This window comes from Vidua macroura, chromosome 3, assembly GCF_024509145.1.
Source record: "Vidua macroura isolate BioBank_ID:100142 chromosome 3, ASM2450914v1, whole genome shotgun sequence".
In the NCBI taxonomy this organism is placed as follows: domain Eukaryota; kingdom Metazoa; phylum Chordata; class Aves; order Passeriformes; family Viduidae; genus Vidua; species Vidua macroura.
The window spans coordinates 26,721,656-26,744,637 of record NC_071573.1 but is presented as its reverse complement, the minus strand read 5'-3'; the positions used below and the strand labels follow the sequence as shown (position 1 = coordinate 26,744,637).

The window sequence follows — 22,982 nt, the reverse complement described above, 5'->3', positions numbered from 1 at the left end:
ATGAGTAGAAAATCCTGGTTCCATTCTTTCTTGTCACTAAGGATCACTGTAGAAGACAGAAAGTCACTTAATCCCCTACATTTCAGTTTCCCTTCACATAAGGACCATAAATCATTCAGTATCTTATAAAAAAGAAATAAAGAAATATAGCCCCATCCAGAGCCCTCTGGATGAAGTACTCCATCTGTATACCTTAAAATGTCCAGTAAAGGAATTCCAACATGTAATAAAATGAGAATATTATTAAAGCTAATTTGGTAGGGGCCTTATAATTCTACAAAGTGTGCTTTTCTGAACAGCTCTCTGAAGACCATGATGGGGTCTGGAAAATCTTACTGACTGGAAAATGTGGTGAAACAAGCAATATGCAATATTTCATGAGATTCTCAGAGAGCATACCAGGAAACAACCTCTCAGTATTTTTGAAGTTATGCCTTCATATCACTAAAAAATACGCTACATAAATGACAGAGTAATTGCAAATTCAGGCAAATTTTTATCAATTTTGGGAATATATTACAAACCAGAAGCCACAAGTTTTCCAGACTCCCTTCATGGGTGCATCTGTGTTACAGAATGGTTTGGGTATGAATACTGAAGGTCATTTATGAACTATTTTGATTGTCAAACACAAATGACCATTTTCAAGGTTGCTAAAAAAGACCACTGTAATGCTTTTATGTTAGAGGATATAACTGATCCCAAATAACATTCCAAATAAAAGCTTTTCATTATTTCTTCTTCCATTCACTCCCACAAATTTGTCGTTGGACTAAACGAGAATCTCCTCTTTCAGAAAGGGTACAGGATAATTACTGAGAACATGTAAGCCACCGAAACTTTTACCCCTTCAAGACTTGCTGCTTGAGCAATTTGAAAAATGCAGGCAAGGAAAACCAAAGGTTAATATTTCTAGACTACACCAAATTTCTAATGGCAAAGCCAATATCCATTTGTTAGAGCTAACACTATTTTCTTCCTGTGTTATTGCTTTGCATTTTAGCATGACCAAAGGTTACAGCATCCTCATATTTCCACTCTAGCCAACCATCTGATCAAGTATGTGATGGAAATCAACAGCAATTTTGTTTTCATTAATCAAGATAATAACTGGCCATAAATAACATCTTTGCTGTGAAGTAACAGCAAAACCTTGAAAAACAACAAATTGCACGTCTCCCTACTTAGAGGATGATTGCAACGTGCCTCACTAGGTGCAGCACTACAAAGAATGCTGGAATTTACATGTCATTTAAATTTTATACTAAATCCAGGCATCAGCCTTGAAGATGGGAGACATAAATGTGTCTATGCCAGTCAACCTGGGTATAATATTAGTTCCTTTTGAAGTATTTTGTTTGGGTTTGGGTTTGGTTTGTGGTGGGGTTTTTTAAGAATCAAAGTAAAAAAGAGGGTTCCAAAAGGGGAACATAATTCTGTATTTTCACACAAAGACAATGCTTACAAAAGTAAATCATCAAACGCATTATAAAATTATTGTGGCAGAAATTTTCTTGGCTTCTCTGACATCAGTTGTGTAAATGAATAATGAAAAGAATTTGTTGTGTAGTATATTTATTACAGAGCATATGGGAGAAATGAACAACCATGAAATATGTCAGAATGGTGGAAGCACATCCTCTGAAATTTTAAGATGGAGGAACAATATGTTTAGATGAATTGCAAGACAAAGCCAGGTTGGGGAATGCTGGGGAAATGTAGATGTGGTTTGCCAAGTCACAAAGATTTGGAACAGTGAGCATGTGGAGTCTTTGCTTTCTGTGTTTGGAAAAGACCCCAGGAGATGGCAACAAAAAGAACTACAAAGCTATATGGTAGTAAAAGCACAAAGTATTAAAGTCCAAACACTTCTTTAGTTGAGTATTGGGTTTTCACATTCATAATGCTGTACTAATTAAAAATGGATTTAGCCAACTTAGCTCCTAATAAAAATCTGGTGAAAACATTATGCAGTCTCACAGCTGCATAGAGAGACAATGGGTTTAGACCTGTGGTTAATTATGATCCCTTGATATCCAGCTGCATGGCTGTTTGTGGATAGTGAAATTCCCATTCCAAGTCCTGTAAGGACAGCATTTTGGCACACTGAGTATATTTAGAGTAGCCTACCACTGTGTATATAAATATATATGTGTGTTTCTTTATATTTTTATATATACACATATATAAACACACAAGATGCTGAACTTCACTCCTCATTTTGTAATGTAAAAAGCAAAAGAGAAAATTAATGGGAACAACTAAATAAAGCCACTAAAAGAGAGAGAATACTACTATTTTCAAGTGGAGCTAAGACCCCTCTGCAGTCTGCTAATTTAGAAAAAATGACTCAAAAAAACCCACTTAGTATACTCATTTGTATAGAGATTTTACATTCTACATCAGTGTCACACTTCTGTTTGAAAATCTGAATTCAAACAGACGTTTGACATAGCACATAACAAAGTGCACTTCCTTTTGAGGAAGGAATCACACACAGTTTGAACAAAAAACCCAATTGCTGGCTGCAAAATTAATAGCAAATAATAGGGGATGATTTGTGATCCACAGTGCAACACACTCCTTAACACTTGACTTAAGCTGAAGGAACAGTTGGTAGCTACAGTCACAGCAGATGACTGGCAAGGTGCCCTATCAAGTTTTGTTTGCAACTGGTTCATTCCCATGATGGCAAAGCATACTGGATTTCAAATTCAGAAACTCGCACAAGGCCACGCCTTGTTGTTACTCCACTTCACATCCAGCAATCAAACACTCCAAAGCCACGCTGGAATGGGCAGCAGCCTGTAGAGCAGGTTGACATCAGAGGAATGTGGCACACTCCTGCCTGTTCTCCCCCTGCAAGATGCTCATTCAGAGGCAGCTAAAAGGCTGATTCTCAAGGATGGATACAGGAAAAGCATCAGCTGTCTACCACATAGGTTAGTTTGACCTCTCAGCGTTTACTATTTATCTTTTCCCAAATCAAGCTGGGAAACTGCTTTGGTTCACCCAAAATCTTAACAGGATTTGTTGCATTTAGGGTGAACTACTTATTTTATGCCCATCATGTGGCATAGCAAATAGAACCCCCAGAGGAACTATGGAGACCTGTCTGAGGCACACAGAGAGGGGAAGGACATCCTTTGTCTCACTGTCCAAGAGCTCATAGTTACAATAAAGGTCTCAACATTTCAGCAAGAAAACAGAGGAGCTGGAGGAAGGGTTTGGTCCAGAGCAAGGATCACAAAGTCTCTACACAACACTAGCTGCAACCTCCAGAACTTAGTTTCTTATGCTTTCCTTTTTTTGTTCGTTTGTTTTCCCACAGGGAGCAGTTATTTCAGCTTTCATTGTAGTGCCAAAAAAGGATCAATTGGATCACTTAGATTATAAAGTTTGATTGCTCAAGGATGTAGGTTGGCCAATGTAACTCAGCTTTTTTGTTGCACAGTTATCTGCGTTTTCTCTCCTTCATGGAGTACCTTGAACAAGTTGTGTTTGGATATAAGAGTTCAGCCCTTAGCAACCCCAGAGAAGACCAGAAGGTCAAAGCTGTTATGCCAGGAAATAATTTCCTTTTAATAAGTTTGTCCTGGACCCAGCTGCTTCCCAGACCAGAAAGATCATTTTTAGAAAAAAATAATACAGGAGGGTATCAAGTCACTGTTCTGTCTTCTGCTTGGTCAGTAGTGCTTCAAAGTGAAGCACCAGGTTATACCAAAACATAAAACCACCAGGCCACAGCAGTTACCATGGCATTAACATAATTAGTGCAATTATAATACATGATAGAGTGTGGCACACAAATGCAAAAAAAGCAGCATGAATATATTAGAAAGAGTGTGTGACGTTGGAATTACTTGGGAGCTTCAGCAGTAAGTCAGTCACTGTACATATATATATATATATATATATGTATATATATATACTCTCTTATACACAGACAGAGATGGCAGGCAACAAAAAACCCCCATACCTTATTTTTAAAATTGGAAATTTATTGGAAATACAGAAAAATTTTCAAAATCTGGCCACTCAGTCATGGTAATTAGAAGACTGCTTTGGAGAAAGGGTAGGAATTCCTTGAATTCCCCTGGAATGTCCCCTCTTTGCAAGCCTGGTGGAGGATTGGACTAAAGGACCTCATTACACTTGACTGTGAGCAGGTGGTGGAGTGGCCCGCACATACTGAACACACCACGCAGACAGACTCCACATACTGCACTTCTATCTCTCTAAATCGACACATTAGCAAGAAAAAGCATGAGTTTAAATTTGGGATTAATCCTTCCTACTGTAAAAATACTAGCAAGAATTTCACTGTTTTCACAAGGAAGACTAGATTCCCAGACTGTGTAAGAGCAGCTACACTGTCTTTCAGATTATTATCTTCTGTCCCTGGTGGTGGGCCAACATTTAGAACTTCCTCACTTCCTAGGAAATGCATTTTCTATTTTAAAAAGGCTTGGGGGAGCTATTCCAGGGAATCCACATTCACTCTGCATAATCTTTCTCTGTATTACAATGATTTCTATGCTTTAGTCTACGTGGGTGGAGGAGGGTAAAAATCAAAGTAATGCATTTCCTTCTGTTGGGATAAACAAGTTGGTGTGGGTGTGTGTCTCATGTTTAAATGAGACAAAACCTTTTTTTAATGTCAACTTTCTATTACTCATATGAAAATAGCTTCACAAAAGCCAAATATGTCTTTTTTTTTAAGGATTAAAAGAGTATGAAAACAAATTTTATTTTAATTCACCATCAACCTTGTTAAGGGCATTTTTCATCTACTCACAACAGCTTTCCCATATATAGAAAGACTTTTTGAACACTCTACAGGTTTCAAAAAAGTCAGAATTTTTTCTTTTATATTTAAGACTATTGAGGGGGAAAAAAAAACCTTTCAAAAGCAATTCAAGCAGGTCTCCTCAAAAGGTGATAAAAACAAACAAAACATCAATTCAGTTTCTGGATTGATCAATGAAGTGCTTAACCCCAATTTCTGGCTGACCAGAACTCACACTGTTTACTGCATTTTTTCTTCCAAGTACTGACCTGGAATTGGAATGTCTTTATTGGCATAACATTGACATAGTTCTTCATACTTATAAAACACATTTTGAAATAGCCAAAATTCTGGGTTTACAAATTTAGTCAACAAAAATTTAATTCCTAATTCAGTGATCAGAATGCAAATGATAGTTAAGAAGTTAGTGACTGGCATGGGAAAACCTATAAATCTACAATAGCACAGAATAGGAAATATTCTCTTTACTGAAGATATTTCAAGGCAGTTATGGTTTTAGCATCAACTTCATAAAAGAATAATATTCTCCCATTTTAAGGTGATTTAGAATTTGAATTTCACCCATACCCACTCTTCCATCAGTTTTATTGATGATTATTAATATTTATTGATGACTGCATTAGTTTTAATGGGACTTGCTACTGAATGGCCTATCAGAATGTCAACAATTTAATATTTCTATGAAGAAATACACAGCTTGCTTTGCATGGCATACTAAGTTACTTCTTCATAACAACTGTACAGACTTTATACTACAGAACCTAAATGTATGAAAATGACTCATTGTTCATAGTAGCAGAAGGCATCTCAAACATGTGATGAATTCATTAAATCAGTTTAGAAGGGATTAATCATTTAAGAGCATTCTAAAGAAGCATTTTGCTACTTACCCACAGAGCTTTATCTAAGTCTCAGTTAAAATTTACATGACAACATAGCATGTAGTGAGTAACAGCAACAGAACAGTTTTGTTGTCTGGTTTGGGTTTATGTGGTGAGGGTTTGATAGCAGATGGGCTGTAGAGGTGGCTTCTGTAAGAAGGCACCAGAACCTGTCCCCGTGTAGGACACAGCAGGTTGTGGTTTGCTCCAAGACAGACCTGGCGCGGGCGAGAGCTGAGCCCATCGGCGATGGCAGCAGCACCTCCGTGGTAACACATTTGGGAAAGAGTAAAAAACCCTGCACTACAGCAGCTGAGAGAGAGAAGTGAGAATATGTGAAAGAAACTGTGCAAACAACACGGTCAGAGAAGAAGGAGGGGGAGGAGGTACTCCAGGGGCTGGAGCAGAGATTTTCCTGCAGCCAATTGGTGATGATCCTGGTGGAGACTGTGGAGCTGCAGGTTATCCCCTCCGGCTCATGGAAGCCCACAGTGGAGCAGATATCCACCTGCAGGCCACTGAGGGGGCCGAGGAAGGAGCAGGTCTTCTGGCCAGGACCTGTGGCTCCCCAAGGGATGCATACTGGAGCAGTCTGTTCCTAAAGGACTGCCCCCTGTAGAAGGGACCTGCACTGGGGCAGTTCCTGAAGAATTGCTGCCTGTGGGATGGACACACATTGGACAGGTTTGTGAGGGACTGTCTCCCATGAGAGGGACCTCAGGCTGGAGCAGGGGAAGAGTGCGAAGAGAAAGGAATGGCAGAGAACAAGCGTTTTGAACCAACCACAACCTCCATTCCCCACCTCCTTGTACTGCTCAGGGGAAGGAGATAGAAGGCTTGGGAGTGAATTTGTGCCCGGGAAGAAGGAAAGGAATGGGTAGAAAGTGTTTTTTAGATTTTTTTCCTTATCTGTTGTTATCCCACCCAGATTAATTGGTAATAAATTAAATTAATTTCCTTCAGTCAAGTTTGTTTTGCCCATGATGGTGATTGGTAAGTCATCTCCTTGACCTTATCTCAACTCACAAGCTTTTCATCTTATTTTCCTCTCCCTGTTCTGTTGAGAAGGGGGAAGTGATAGAGAAGCTTGGTGGGCACCTGGTAACCAGCCAAGTGGTAACCAGCCTTGGTGGTAACCAGCCAAGGTCAACCCACCACAGTGTTTTCAACTTCCTAGTTAATTATGTTTTCTATTGTACACATACATCCCCACTATGTATAGACAAACTATTTGTCTGTAGCCAGATCTTCCTCTCTCTAGGGCTCCTGGCTGTAAGCATTAAATAGAACAGAAACAAGTTTAGAATTTGGAACTTTTGGAAAATAGATAATGGAATTACTTTGGCTTGAACACAATCACATGTCAATAATTACTGTAGGTGTAAGAATGTTAAAGGCCTGCAGTTCATCAAAGCTTCTCTAAGGGTGGGTGTTAATGCTTTACCTGGAGGGGTCCAACAGACTTCAGAGGAGGAGAAGGAAGAAATCCAAAGGCACATCCTCCCAAGAGCATGAGGCTTCAGCACTAAAATCATCCACAGAAGACGTGCAAACTTGATGACACACAGTGTCTCAGAGCATTTTCAGAGTGTAAAGTTCATTTGACCAAAATTCTGAGGGCTAGCTAATCAGAGATAGAAATTAAGATGTCCAAGGCCAGACAAAAGATGCAGAAATGCAATATGGAATCTAATAATGATGATCCAGAATAAAATAAGTTTTGTTTATATTATTTAGATTGACATAGAGAAACTGTAAATAAAAGAGCATCCAACTCCCTGAACAGCTTTTAAAAACCAGCATGGGAAAAAACACAGTGCTTAACTGTTTATTTACATTTGGACTTTTTTTTTTTTTTTTTTTTAATTGACAACTTTGCCTCTTTGGGAATTTGACATAATTCACAAGCCACAGGCCCTTCCAGACATCTCAGTCATGTCCAATGTCCTCAGTTTTCAGTGCTGTAAGATGCATGCCAGTCAAACATCAAAATCTCTTCCCACAGGACTTGTGGGATTGTTTTGGTGAGTACAAACACAGGAGAAAGAAGCAGGCTGTCAGTTTGACCATTATGAAATCCACATCAAATGGGACAATATTCTAAAATTAAAACCTTTCTCTTCTTATGAAACCTTCCAGCAATTCTGGCTTTTGTGTACCAGAAAAAATTCTGGGATACCATTTTGAACCTTTATCATGAAAAAGAACTTTAAAACTTGTCATGTAGAAAGGCAGAATATAAGGCCATGGACTGTCCCTCTGAAAACTAACCGCTGCCAACACCCCCTGAGATTTAAAATCAGGGCTTGAGCCACTCCTAGCTGAAATGCATGATTTGAAAGAGGTTCTCTCTGTAGTTAGAGCTTACACTATCAAAAGAAGAAAGATTAGGCCAATGCTGAAGAGGAAAGCACAATTACATTTTAAAATTGCTTTTTGAAAGCGATGCTGAGAGTCCTGTCCACTGGCACAGTTGGAATACCATAGAATAAACACACCTCTACATGTACAAAAGCAAGAAATCTTATGCTGCCAAGGAGAGAGATTATTCTGTTACAATCACTGCTCTCTCAAGTATGTTCTGACTAGGAGCTTTGCCTCTAATTCACTAAATCATGTTTGATTTGCAAAAATGCAGAACATTCTTTACCACTTATTTCACTCCAGCAAAATCCCAGTAACATACCTAGATCCTGTTGCCTTCCTTCTTTAATATCAGGATACAAATTTCAGCTTCTGGGAAAGCTACTTGTGCTTTCTATCATGACACTCCAAAGTATTCAGAATTAGTCATTTAATCTCTATCCAGGCTAAAATGGCTTACTAGAGAAATCTCAGCTTAATAAATTATGTATAAGAATTCTCCCTTTTATGTAGTGTGAGCAGACATTTCAGCTATAACTTCATTTATGGCTGCAGCAGAATGAAATGAGCAAATGCAGGGTGGTACAACCCAGTGGAAGTTAATATTGGTCACAAAGCTCATACATGTGGAAAGAAGCAACTGCCAAAGGCAGAATATTTGCCAAAGGCCTTTCCCATTCTGAAAGACAGCAAACTTGCACCCCACCACAAGGCAAAGACAGGTAGCTATGAAGGAAGCTTTTCTCTTCTTATAGTTCTAACAACCTGAAGCTATGATGTCCAGTTTGGAAACCCAGTAGTGTTTAAATATTTGGTGGGAACAACCAGACCTCCTCCATCCAGCCTGGGAATCCTGCTGCCCTCCCAACTTGCAGCATTTCTTTTGTCCAGCATACCATTCATGAGGGTGAGTTTGTCACTTGACTATCCCACAATACCCCCAGTGTCTACACTTTGGTTCCCCTCAAAGATTCCAAAAATGGAGAGGAACATCAAGTTAACCTGCTTTAACTTCAGAACATTGTTACAGCAAGTGTTGCTCTGAAAAACCTCTCTCAGCTTCCTTTCAGCTGCAAAGTCTTCAAGTCCAACACATAGCACCTGCAGGCACAGACTGCAGTTTCAGTTTTTTAGGATGGTGGAAAGAGAGATGCAGCAGATGATTATCCCCCTGCTCCCACTTAGATGAAAATTCCAGTGACTGGCAGCAGAAGGAGTTAATTAAAGGTCTGCTTTATCTTTTCCTTTAGGAAAAATAAAAAGTTTCCTAAGTCTGAGCTCCACTCTGAGGTAACTAGACAACTAATAACTTTAGGAGGGATTTTAGTCACTTGAGGAAACTGCTCAGGGAGTCACCTGACAGCAAAATGACACTTTTAGAAAAGAGGATATTTCACTGGCATTTTTTGAGAAAGTGAGTGAAAGGAAACTGCTTTCACAGCACAGACAGGGACAATAATGACATGCCAGGCACAGAGCACTGGAAACTTTTCCCTTGGCCACAAAGTCTTTAAGCATTAGAGGCAGTAACATTTTATACCTGCAGGCCTGTTCTGTGAAAGGCATAAAGGGGATACATGGACCAGAAGTGTCCTGCCCTCCCAGCCCAGCTCAAATCACATTCAAGACAAGTAGGAACAACACAAGGAATGCTGTCTTTTACTTTGCCTAAATCCAGCTCTAGGTTTAGCTAAGACCAAGACCAGCTGACTAGTTTGGGTACTTTCCAAAGTACCTGCATGTCTGCCTATTTCTGTCACAGCCATCAGCAGTGGATCCAGACCCAGCAATGGGGAATATCCCTTAACTGGCACCAAAGGACCTGGGACAGGGAGCCCCAACTCCTCCAAGGATCACCAGAGGAGACCCAGCACCCAAGGAATATGTGAATATGGCAAAAAAATGGACCAATGCCAGAACTCACTTAAGCTGAGTGAAACTTGGCTACAAAGCACCTAGCCCTGCATAGTGGGACTTGGTACCACAACCAGCTAAAGCCATATGTACCCTGAAGATGGGGATACCTCAGAGGACCAATCAAGCCTGAAAATATGAGATCTTTCTGAAAAAAAATTCCCCCAAGCTCATTTTTCATACATTTGAAATCTGTATGAATATATTTGGGAGGAATTGACAATATCTACATTTCAACTAGTTGAACACTTTTGGAGCCAGAAATGGAACTGTTTATTGAAATGAAAAGTGTAATTCTAGTATTTATACTCCAAAGGATATGGAATACATCACAAATGTAACTAACAGAAGGTACCAGTTCATCTTAATTCTACAAAATTCCATTTGCAGAAATAGACCAGAGAAGTGTTAGAAGCGACAGGCTGGGGAGCTATTTCTATTTAAAAAAAAAAAAAAACCACAGATATTTAAACCAGAATAAATGCTAAATTCTAAAAGGTCACCTTTTAATGTGCCTCACCTCAGATCTCTAAAGTATTGTACCTTCCACACATTTCCAAGAGCATATATTATTCACATTATTTAACATTTGCATTCTGATTGCAATCAGCCTTTTTTTAATAAAATAGTGTTACAGTCTGTTAACTTAGAACTATCAAATTCTCACTTCCATTATCAATCAATGCCACTTTTCTGCTGACTGCAACTCAATTAAAATCCAATTATTTGAATAACTGGATGGAAATTGCTATCATAAGATGTACATTTTTATTAGGAACATTTTGTGTAGAAAATTGACAGCACAGAATTTGTGACGCTACAGTTAAAAAATGTTTTGCAACCTGGGCCGGGAAAAGCAATGCCAATAAATATGGAGGGACAGTGTCACTTCTGGAGTAGGTATTTGATTCTAAAGCTGGGTCTTTTGGCTCAGATCAGGTCCAAAAGTACGTGAATTCTGCTAGCATTACTGTGAGTTTTGGAAAGTTGGTCCTTCTAAGCCTCAAAACTTGCTATTTCTACAGATTTTAAGAAAGCAAAAAAGTAGTTATATATTCTGAGAGCATCTTACCACATTAGCCACGAAGTTAATGATAAAATATGTCAGTCAGTGATACTGTTTCTTGAGGTGACAGCAATGTCAAATTCTTTCATTTATTTTATTTCTTACATTAACTAAGACTGGGTAAGGAGCTGTTTATTAACAGGACATCACTCTTTATATGCTTGCAGATGTGTACCTTCATTTGAAAAAAAATTACTTAGGAGGAAATCCCCAAGTATAAATTTGCTTCTTAGTTTTTAATCACAATTTTCTACCAGAGCTCTAATTTATTTCACCAAAGTGTGGATCACACATTCTTCTTTCACCCAGTACTAAAAAGCTGAATTCTTTTATACTGATAAGATATGCAGATAAAAAATATCATCACACTACTTTCAGTATGCCAACTCTATATATTAAAAAAATCTTCTAAAATGTCTAGTTGTAAAATGTAATTTTACAAAATAGATTTAAAAGATTAAACTATTTCTCTTTTTTTTTTTTTTTTTCATGTCTATTTATCTAGGACTCACTTGGCACCTGGAAATTACTATGGAGAATCATTTTTAGGAACAAAAAGGTCTCCTATCAATTATATTTCTTTAGCTGATCTCAATTACCCTTATAAAGCAAGTATAGTTCTCTAATGTATTTCTTTTCAATGTAATATTAATGTCTTCTACCTTGCATCATAAAATCATATAATCTGAATTATACCAACTACAGTTTTAATAAATTTCTGCAGAGGTTGTTCAATGAAGATTACACAGAGGATTTAAACTGGGCTATTAGATTATGATTACTTGCATTTGACAAAATAACTTGAAACAGCACACAACAAGGAATGAAAAGAGCCAAAAAATCAAGGATAAGAAAATGGAAATTTTATAGATAAGCAAAGTAATTCCAAAATGTGATTTATAATAAAAGAAACAACTCTTGATAGAATGTCATGTTCATATTACTTTTCCATCGTGTCTACTGTACTTGACTTTTGTTCCAGATATTAGATTTGATATCTTCCCTGTCATTTTCCTTGTGATTTCAGGCAACACCCCTAAAATATCTTTAGCTGCTTTGCAAACTGAAGTTGCATTAAGCAGTGAACACTGTTTATCACAAGTGCATGACAGTTGTCATATATGCTGGAACCTGTCTACTTCCTGGAAATGTATAATACTTTCACATTCACACAGTCTAGCTCCCTCTGAAGCTAGCACTGGAATAAATACTCACAGCCTTTTGACTCTACATGTTAGCAGGGTCTCTTAGGCAAGCTCTGAAAAGTCATCTTATAAAAGGGCTCCACAAAAAATTCCAGAATTCAAGCCATTCAGTTTTTTCATGCTGACAGTCCTTAAAAGTGAGATCATTTACATGACGTATGTTAAAATCACAGCTACTTACCCTTTTTCTCAAGTTGTAGGTCAAAATGAGATTTCTGGAGAAAGAGTGTGAAAAGGCTGTGTAGAACTCCAGCACTTTCTGCAAGGCATCCCTTTTAATCACATGAAGATCACAGTAAGTCAAAGCTCTTACATTAGCACAGGACTGGGCGAGAGTCGACTCCTTCCAGAACACATCACCAAAAACGTCTCCTTTGCCTACAGAAAATCAACAGCATTGCTTTCGTTAACAGCACTATTTTCATCAAAAATATAAAAGAACAGACATCTCATTCAGGCAGTCAAGTTTCTTCCATTTTTGCACTCAGGAAAAAAAAAAAACTGTTAGAAAAAAAACCAACTTTGAAATATTCAATTGATAATTTTTCCCATTATCTTTTTCTTAATTACAACAGCCTAGCAAAACTTCATAAGAATAAATCATACTTTAAAAGTGTTCTATGTGACAAGTCTCCTTTAAATATCAATAAAGGTTCTTCTTTAAAAATCAAGAGAAGTGTTTCATTCTTGGTTCATGTTCTCTTCTGATCCCTTTCAAAGAAATTAATTAAAAGGAAATGGTTTTTCCCTTCCTCCTTTTAACTGTCACACAAAGGATCTGTTTCTTACATCTGTGTTGTTGATTTTTCTTAATCTGGCTAACATTTACCCACTGTTGTGTCAATAAAATGATCCTGTATCACACATCAGTGCAGCTACAGGCTGCAGCTAAACAGAGTCCAAACCAAGAAGAGTACAATTAGTTATCCCCAACATAACAATGGCAAGTCATGGAAGTTCAGCTGTTTCAGACTGGAAGGAAGAAAACAGCCTTTTCCTCACACCCTTCCTATGTCCATGTCTTTATGAGCTCAGGGCAGCCAGTGAAATCCCTGCTGTGGAATACTGCAAGGATGGCATTTGCACCAGTCTGGGCACTACAATGCAGGGCATGTACACCAAAATCTAGCTGAAAAGCAGCCTCCTGTCAGGATTTCACTGCTTGCACCCCAACTCAGGCTGGGCACAAAAAGGAGTGTGTAGGAGAAAGTTACAAGAGTAATGGTCTCTTTCCCCCTGTTTTCCAATGCTAACAAAAAAGGAATATTCACCTGTTACCTTGATAATGAAAAGCTATACTTTTCTTATTTTGAAATTAGTTTTCCTCCCAAGTTTCTGCTGTGCTATATCATCACTGCCCATCTCTCCTAAGACAAACGACATGGAAATACATTCATATCTATCAAGTTGTCATAGGAATGGTCCTTTGTCTTATTACTAATACCTTGCCCATAGCAATTTTTAAATCCAAAGCATCAAAATATGTATTAGTTTACTGACATCACCCAGGTTCTTTTACATTCCTTCCCTAAATAAATCATTTTGAAAGCCTATACGAAGTCAAGAGAACTATCATGAGTAAAGAGCTCAGAAAGAAAACTTCTAAATCAAACTCAGAAGTTTGATTTCTCAAACTTCAATCCTCCAGCTGTATTTCCACCCATACCTAATCTCTTCTATTAGATGATAAGCATTTTTTCTTTCAAAAAAAGCTATCAGCTTGATGGTTAACTACCCTGAATTGCAATAAGTTGTTAACTCTAAGGTGTTCCCAGTCTTTCACAGAAGACCTACACCATCTACCTCACATGGATCAGTTTAGATCCTGACCACTTTAGACTTCATTTCAATTTTAAATGTGTATATACACTGAAACCACCTGTTCTGTTAGCATATTTTTCACAAAATTAGGCAAAGGCAGCATAAAGATAACCTTTCTTCTACCTCTAGTCTCTTGCATAGGACAATGCCAACATCTGGAAATAGTACAAAAGCTTCATATCACCAAGCATGGTGGAGGTCCCACAGCCCAGTGCAGTAAATACTTTGTCTTTTTAATAGCAATGACTTTTCACATTTTCAATTACTTGTATGTTTTTTTTTTAGCAGATACATTAAAAATTGCTAAAGCAAAAAAGCTTCCATGCAGTTGAAACAGATAATCTACAAGGCTTTCAGACAAATATACAATATATTCAAAATTGAAATGAAACAATTTTTACGCACCATAAAAACCGACATGCTTCACTGGGTAAAAATGGATTGTTTGCCTTTGGAATAAATATGCTTTTATTCACAATCTTCCAGGCAATTAGCTAAACAACTGTTTTAATTAACACTCTGGAATCTATCAAGCATTGAATTGTGCCATCACTGATGAGCAACAGTTACAGCTGGTAGTCCAAGCACAAGGGAGAGGAATTCTAACTCATTTCCAAGTATATTGCTTAACATCTCCAGACAAGTTTCCCTACTTTAAAATGACAACCATTATGTAACTACCCCACAGTAATGTGATGAATAATTAGTACAATCCAAGCACTGCAGAGTGCTGCTCTGCCTGCCTCAAAAGTGAGGTACAACACAAGTTAGTGATGTCTTAACTCTTCTTGAAATTTAATTCTGCTTTATCCATAACACAGAAAGACACAACTTTGTCTTTCACTTGTGGCAGCAACCACAGTTTCCCTTCACTATTTGTAACTCTTCCCTCTGAAAAACCTCCCTCTTGCAGTGTGCTGCCACCTCCCATTAGAGGCAAGAACAGCACAGGAAGGAGCTGGGTCTGCTGGGTGCCTGCTGAGCCAGATGAATGACGAGGTCAGATCACAGAAGTCCCTGTTTTTAAGAAACAAACTAAACAACCCAAAGAAGTACTCTTTTCTTTCATTAAAAAACTTCCTTGAAGTTAATAGCCAGTGATCTAGCTGAAAATGAATCCTACACTGTACTTCAGTTTCCAAAGCACATGCTCAAGGCACACCTCATTGTCAAGTCCATTTTCTTTCTGTCAACTCCATTTTCTAAATGATGCGCACCAGAAGTATTAAATTCGATTGTCAGAGTCTTAAAAAAAAACTTGTTTGGCATTTATAGAAAAATGAGGGGTGGGGGGGAAGGAGCAGTAGAAATTTATACAGCAAGAGGAATTAAAATTCCACCCAGGATTATCTGCACTGCATTAGAACAATTGTCCTCTTATGCATAATAAGGAATTGCATACCATCTCCCTTTGTCTATATGTTCTTCACAAAGTAAGATCAATCACAGTGGAAAAAGGAATAAAAAAAAAAAAAAAGGGGGGGGGCAGACTAAGTGGGTGTTTTATCAAAACCATCTGTAGTTGGAAAGAAAGAAGGGTATGGTGATACTTCTGAGTCAGAAGGTGGTTGGCAAAGTCCAAGGGATGCATTAGGGAACCTGAGCCAAAAGCCTCTTTTTATATATAACTCCAGGCTTTAGATATTTCACCTTACCTCTGAAGAAAGATTAAAAAGCTAGAGAAGTGCAGATGGCCATTTGTTTGTCAGTACTTTGCATTTCTCATTCCCAGCTTGCTGAATTCCAGATGTTTGCCAGGAATATTATCTGTCAATCACACTTAAAGTGGATGACCTAAGCTTTTACCATCAATCATTTATATTCCCTGCTGGATTTGTGGGCTGAGGACCTTTTCCACCATCAGCTCAGCATGCATTGGAAAGCCAAACAGTTTTCTGTTTTTTATGTTTCCTTGTTTGTTTTAATTATAATAACAAGTCCCCAAACCCAGATATATTTAAACTGTGAAGAAATATTTTATAAAACTGTCTGTTTCCGTATTTATTCTTTCCCAGTTTCTTCTCCACATCAAATTTGCTGTTTATCTTATAAGTGAAAAGATGATTTCTCTGTTACCACTGCCAATTCAGCCTGGGCCAGGCCACATCCTGGGTCAGGCCATATCCACTCTGTCTCCTGAAAGCAGCACCAGGGACAAAAATCTGATTATTGCAGCTTAGTCAGGTGTTCTGCTGATTCTGAGGAAAGAACCACACTCTCACAACTGTACTGCCTTGATACCACAACAACTCTTGGCCTTTTTACTCTTATAAGAGGAAAGACTGAAGAACTCTTCTCTCAGGCAGAAGATATTACACTCTATTGCAAAAAATATGACTCATGTGGAATATGTGTTTGGCTGACAACCTACTCAGTCCACTTTAGGGTTCTGGGTGTCTGGAAGTCCTGCTGCTATTTTGGTGTGATAGCTGGGGAAAAGATGAGGTTATGGATTCATGTATTGCAGGTCTTCTAAGTCAGTATGGATTTTGAAGGCATTCACACGAACCCATGGATTTTCAGTATATCAGACAAAATATTCCCGTTTGAATCATTCTCAAAGCAACAGCAATCATTTTTACAGCAGCCAATAGCAGAATCTAGGTCATGTTCCCTCCCAATTTGCCTTCATCTGCACGTTTGAACAATAGAATTAGGATCTGACACAGTGTCAGCAGATCCAAAGATCAGACAGAATGACCAAACATTGTTTATGGTTGAGCAATGAATGACCAGACATTGCTCACCTCAGTGGCAATGCAGCACCAAGCATATCTTGGCAATCAGGTGCTCAGCAAACACAGTTTGGCTGCCACAATGACTTTCCCAGCACAGCTCCCTGGAGTCCCCACCCTGGCCTGCACCCTCAAGATCTGCTCTCCACCTCCAAGCAGTGGGAGATGCCAACTGCTATAAAAGCAAACACACAAGTTTCTAGGGTCGAACTCCATCTGTGATCAGCACATGATTTTTTGTCTTCAACTGAAAATCCTTCCCTTCTCCTCTCCTCCGTCATTTTCTCCAAATCTAAGTAATTTGCATGCAATTTAAACTTACCCACTTTACAGAGAGGAGAAAGATTCAAGGAAAGTAAAGACACTACAGCAAAAATAATTCTTCCTCTTGGTGCATTAAGGCAACAAAAACTGTCAGCCAGAAAAAAACAGAGCTACCATTTGGCATTGAGGCGGTGTATTCAGTATCTGTCCTACAGATAAATTGCACAACTTGACAGCCACTGAATAGCCTTAGTTTGGTTCTCCAGCACAGTACAGCTGGCAGGAGATGATGCATGGAAGTGGTTTGCTGCTTTGGATTTTCTTAAGATTTCTCAAGTGCAAACTGAGACACGTAATGAAAAGTGAATAACCAACTGCACTGCAGAGAATACACTATTTTTCATTAACCAGAGGTTTTAACTACTCTTTTCCTCTAATTAGACCTCCAAAACGCCTGAGTATCTTTGCCACAGAAACCAAAGTGTTGCAGAGATAACAAACTGAAGTTGTTCTTTCAGTGATTTGCCTGGTTCATAAACAGAAACACAATGTATCTGTTCATGCTGTAAACCACAGCCTGGCAACATTTTGCAGACAGTTTACTACACAACTGTATCAATTTTTTCTGTTGAAACACATTACTGTACAGACAAAATAAAAACATTTATTTTAGAGATGAGTAGCAACAACATGATTTAGTTACAGCTAAATGTTCTATTATTGTTGCTATAATTAACGTGCTTATTTGTCTCGCAGAATACAGAATATAGAATTATATTTCACTACCTGACATCCTGTGATGAAGAGTTTTAAACATCAACTGGGCCCTACTAGGTTTTTTCAAAAAAATGCCAGGAGGCTTCACCAGAATCTGAATCATTTATCCTTATTTGCATTTTAATCATTACTATAAAAATGTTATAAATATGTGCCCAGTTTGTACAAACTCAGAGGATATGGAGTAGCTCAGGTAACTGGAGTAATAAATATATTTTAATGTATTTGCACTGGTGAAGTAATAGGAAAAACACAGCTCAATCTGTGTTGTCACTGCGTGGGCAGTGCTAATTCTCTGACCAAAAAAAAAAAACAAAAAACCCAAAAAACCCCCATGAAACAAAAACAAACAAGCAACAACAACAAAAACCCCCCCAAAAAAAATCTATTTAAGAGGCTCAAATTGCATTATTCTATAAGTTACTTCCCTGATTACTTAGGAAGGGGCTTTATATTCTAGATATTGCTTGAAACATACATTAAAGCCCCAAAATTGTATTATCTTATTTCAGACAGAAAGGATTCACAAGAGTTTAAATAGTAAGTTTTGTGTTCTGAAATATAGAAAGTAAACATGTTGAAAACCTCACAAAATTTGCATCTATCTTGTATTTAATTTTATTTAGTATTCCTAGTAACTCCTTCAGTATAAATTTAACAGTGTTTCAGAAACATATCTCTGAAAATGAAGTATTAATTTGAAATTTGGCTAAAAAGAATAAAAACTAGTGTTTCATGAAAATTTTTCCAATTATTTTTTAACCTGTCTCTTTCTCTTCAGTGATAAAAGAATTATTCTTCCTCCTCCAAAATTCTGAAACAGAAACAAAACCTTACCAAAAAAAAAAAAAAAAAAAAAAATTAGTACAGTGGTTCACCTGCCAGAAATCAGGGTCTTTACAGAAAGCTGACTTTTCTACCTCTTCACACCTCTTGTTGCAGCATGCACACAAATATGACGTGCAAGCCTTCCTAACACAGATATCCTGAGATATCAAGGGACATGCTGGAACAGAGAGCTTCATCCCCACCAGATCTCAGTTTCAGCTGCCAGACACTGCCAGCTTCCAAGGGGGACTTCTTCCACATGCAGTGCTGTTGGACTGTTTAAGAGCACATTATGCAAAGGTGTATAAATTCAGCACAATAAAACATGAAACGTGCCCAAAAGTTCCCTACTGAGGCCTCTTTTCACAGGGGATATTTCTCCTCCTCAGTTACTCCAGCAAGTCATCAAATGTTTTAAAAATCTGTTTTTCCAATACCCTGCGTGGTCTTAAACCATCTACAAACAGCAGTGGACAGGAGCTTTGGCAATTCACGCTTTTAATGTCTGTCAGAAATTAGACATAGAACAAACAAAAAGTCTCAAAAATGGCAAGTCCTGATGTCAACCCACCTCAGACATCTGGAGGACAGGAATAAGGAATACTCTGTCCGAAACCACCATGTGGGATAAACCTGTATTTCTCAATAAGAGTTTTAGTGCTGCTCCTGCATCCACCATGAAATTAAAATTTTATATTAATGTAGACCTCTTTATGCCATGTCCTTTTAGAAAGCTTAGCTGGCTCTCCCATTGGTAATGCTTTTGCTAAGTGTATCTGGACACTCATTGAGCAAATCAGACTCTGAAAATTGTTCCTTCAGTTGATGTCTATTGAATCACTTCACAGAAACATGCAACTTGTCCAACCTGCCTATATAAATCAATCTAAAAAAACCCCACCTTTCAACTATAAATAGAAAAATCACAATAGAACTACTGAGGATAAAGATATATTGTAATTTCAATCATTCCTTTGTCAAAACACCGCTGGTCATGTTTCAGTCTTATTCAATAGCACAAACAATGCTGTGATGTTAGATACTGTCAGAAAACTCTTAATGCCATCCATAATCCTGCAACCATTTCTTAAGCCAGAGAGCTCAGGAGCTTGGCATTTTTAACACAGAGAGGTGTACCTAAATTTAAAATTCAGGTGAAAAATGAAGCAGAGAAGTAAGGGACTTCTTCAAGGGCTTGGAATTAAATAACAGGCCCTAAAATAACAGAACTAGTCTTTGAAAATGGAGTAGTACACAGAGCAGTTCAGTTCAGGGAAATCAGAGTTAGCTGAGGTACTAAGGACAGTCTAAAGATAGCAGCCTGGGCTCAGTTAACTTATCTGCCATCTTCAAGTCTGCTGAGAAGCAGTTTTCACATGACTGTGTGGAGGTTGCAACCTTTTCCATGGAGAGGGTTTAACACAGACAATACTTCTGCACTGCTATTGTCCCTCCTCTAAAATAGACCATCCCTGTGGTGCAGTTGCCCTTGCAGCTGGCACTGTCCTATCTGGATGCAAATCTGTCCCACCAAAATCTGAATCAATTCTCTGGTGTCAATATCTGAACGAAATGCTTACAGCTAAATGCGTAAGCTAAAGCAATTGTAAAGAAAACAAACAATTATTCTTATAACATTTCTTTAAGATGCAATTAGATCAAATTAAATCAGCAGGAATTTCTCCACACAAAGCAAATGGAGCAGTTAATATCCTGCTGAAACAAAACATGGCACACCAAAGCCCCCTACAACATCATGTTAAACCACAGTCTCCAATCTTGTCAACTTTTAGCTTTGTAAATAACAATAAAAGATCTGTATTTCAGAGTCATGCAAATTTCACTTCCTCAGCTTCTGTGTAACCTTTAATATAAATCTATGTGCATTCTTTGCACACTCCCTGCCCCTCTCCCAGAAAATCCCATTCTTAACATTGTGTTACTGTACACTTTCATACCTACATAATATCTCCATGCTGTTACTGCTTTTCAGTTTTGATAGCAGCAAAAGGAATAGCAAAAGCAAAGTGAGTTGTTGGAGAAAAATTGTATTCCTTATTCAAAATAAATTCCTGCCTTGGCTTCCCTTCCTGTCTCATTTACTTTACTTGCCCTTTGTGGAGCCAGGATTTGGATTCAACAATTCTCACAGGTCCTTTCCAACTCAGGATATTCTGTGATGTTAAACCAACAGTCAAGAAAAAGGTTTATTCTTTTGACATTTTTTAGCTCCAATAAAGATAGCAAGAACATAAATGCAGAACAGCTGGAATGTAACTCTTGGGACAAACTGGTGGGAGGGTGTTGTTTTTTCTTTTTAATTAAATCTTCTAGTTAGTGCTATTTTTCTCATCCAGTGCTCAGCTCTGAAGACCACAGTGGTTTTCAGGGCTTTGGATTTTAGATGTTAAATAAAAGCTTAAAGCTCCCTTTCTCTAATCAAGTCCATAAAACTAACTTCTAGTCTTACCTTCCACACACATTGCCCCCTTGCAGGAAGTGTCACGACCATTTCAGCAGCTTTGAACATCTCATGCAAGTAAAGATCTACTGCTCAGTCAGACCCTCTAGGAGCCATTAATTGACAAATTTTGCAGCAGTCTGAAAATTTAAGTACAAGATACTGCTTTCCCCACTGCTCTCTAGAAAAAAAAAAAAAGTTTACCACCCTATTTTTCAAGGGTCTTCTCCTTCATGTCTCTAGTTTTTTACTGGAATGTTTTCCTAAATGTCAAAAATTACCCCAATTTCAGGCAGAAAGACTTTGAACCAACTTGGGTACTAACAAGGTCTCCTATCCAGCCCTTCCATGTATTTCCAGGAAATACATACAAAAAGTTCTTTTTGCTGCTAATGACATTCTTTTCTGTAATTTTCATTAAATTATCTAAGCACACACACTATTGGAGACATAGCACAGGAATTAGCACTTCATCAAGCAATGGTGAGTAGAGATTGAAAAGGTTCAGACTAAATGACTTGAGGGCAGCAAAGTGCCTTTTCCCCTGTATATTCCAAAGAAGGTTGCAGTCAGACCTTATGGTCTGCACCTGGAACAGAGTTAATTCAGGAGGAATATTTTTAAGAAGTTATTTGATAAATTAAAATGTAGCAAATCTCCTGAGCACGAGTATGTTTTAACTTTTCAAAGACCTGCAGTAAAGTCAGGTTTTCAGAGGGTCAGTGTCTTAGCCTGAAAGATCTGCTCCAAAACAAAGAAACTAGAGCTGCCAAATGAAGTGCACATAAACACTTGATTGTTTTTAACAGAGGAAATAAACCCTCAATTTTTTTCTAACCACGTTGGGATAAATGACTAAGTCTTTAGTAGAGTAGTTCAAAGAGATACTGTCAGTCTCAGGTGGATAAAGCACCATCAGGCCAAGTGGGAGGGCTTAGGAAAGTTAAAAGCAAAGCCAAGTTGAAAACATTCTCTTAATGGAAGCCCTGCATGACCTGTGCTTCACTCGGCTCTCTTCAGGGCAGGGACTGTGTGATTTGTCTCAGTCTCCCTCAAAATGCTGAGTGTACGTCAGTTCTTCATCCTACGCAGCAACAGCAGCGTCAGTGGAAGAACAGCAAACTACCAAAAAGCAGAATTGTGTCTCATCCAGGCAGCTTCCCACCAGGTAAACTTCCCTTCTACCTAATCCCACTCTCATACTTATACATTGGCATAGAAAACATAGTAATAGAGTGGCTTTTCTTGCTAAGTCTTCTTTTTCTGACTCATTTCTATTGGAATGAATCACAAATAAATCAATCACCTGGCTGAGAGGTCATTTTCTACATATTTGTTTCTGTTTCTTTGACAAATCAAATCCAAAGATTCTATTGCATGAACATCAGTAATTTCTGTATTTTAGCATAAATTTTGCATAGAATTCAAAACATGTATCTTTCATCCCAATAAATCAAACTTCATACAAAATGCACCATTTTCTTTAAATTTTTACTAAAAAATGCAAAGGTTTTTTGTTTTTGTTTTTTTTAATTTGCATATTTTTGTATTTGTGTCTTAATTTAAATTAATGGGAAAGGCAATCTTAGGGGACACACAACAAAAGTACCTTTTTTCACTGCTGGCCTATATGCAATTTCTTCCAACTCAGTACTCATATTAATCCAAGTCAATCAAAGTCAGTGCTTTGTTCTAAGAACATAAGCCTATAACTGAGACTATACCTGTTTCTGGGGTATTACATGGAACTGATTTGGAAGGATATTATGCAAGTGTACACAAACACTCTAGGGCTACACAATATACTCTTATACACCAGCCTGCCAGGTTAAATTATTTCAGAACTTGAAAATGTT

At 38.0% G+C, this 22,982-nt stretch overlaps 1 protein-coding gene across 1 annotated transcript in view; it reads right to left on the bottom strand.

Annotated features, from left to right (window-relative positions):
• KCNH1 (potassium voltage-gated channel subfamily H member 1) overlaps positions 1–22,982 on the bottom strand; it is a 176,791-nt gene that overhangs the window by 63,449 nt on the left and 90,360 nt on the right. The window contains exon 10 of the mRNA XM_053974421.1: positions 12,422–12,618. Coding sequence (XP_053830396.1) covers positions 12,422–12,618 — 197 coding nt within the window. The remainder of the gene's footprint in view (positions 1–12,421; positions 12,619–22,982) is intronic.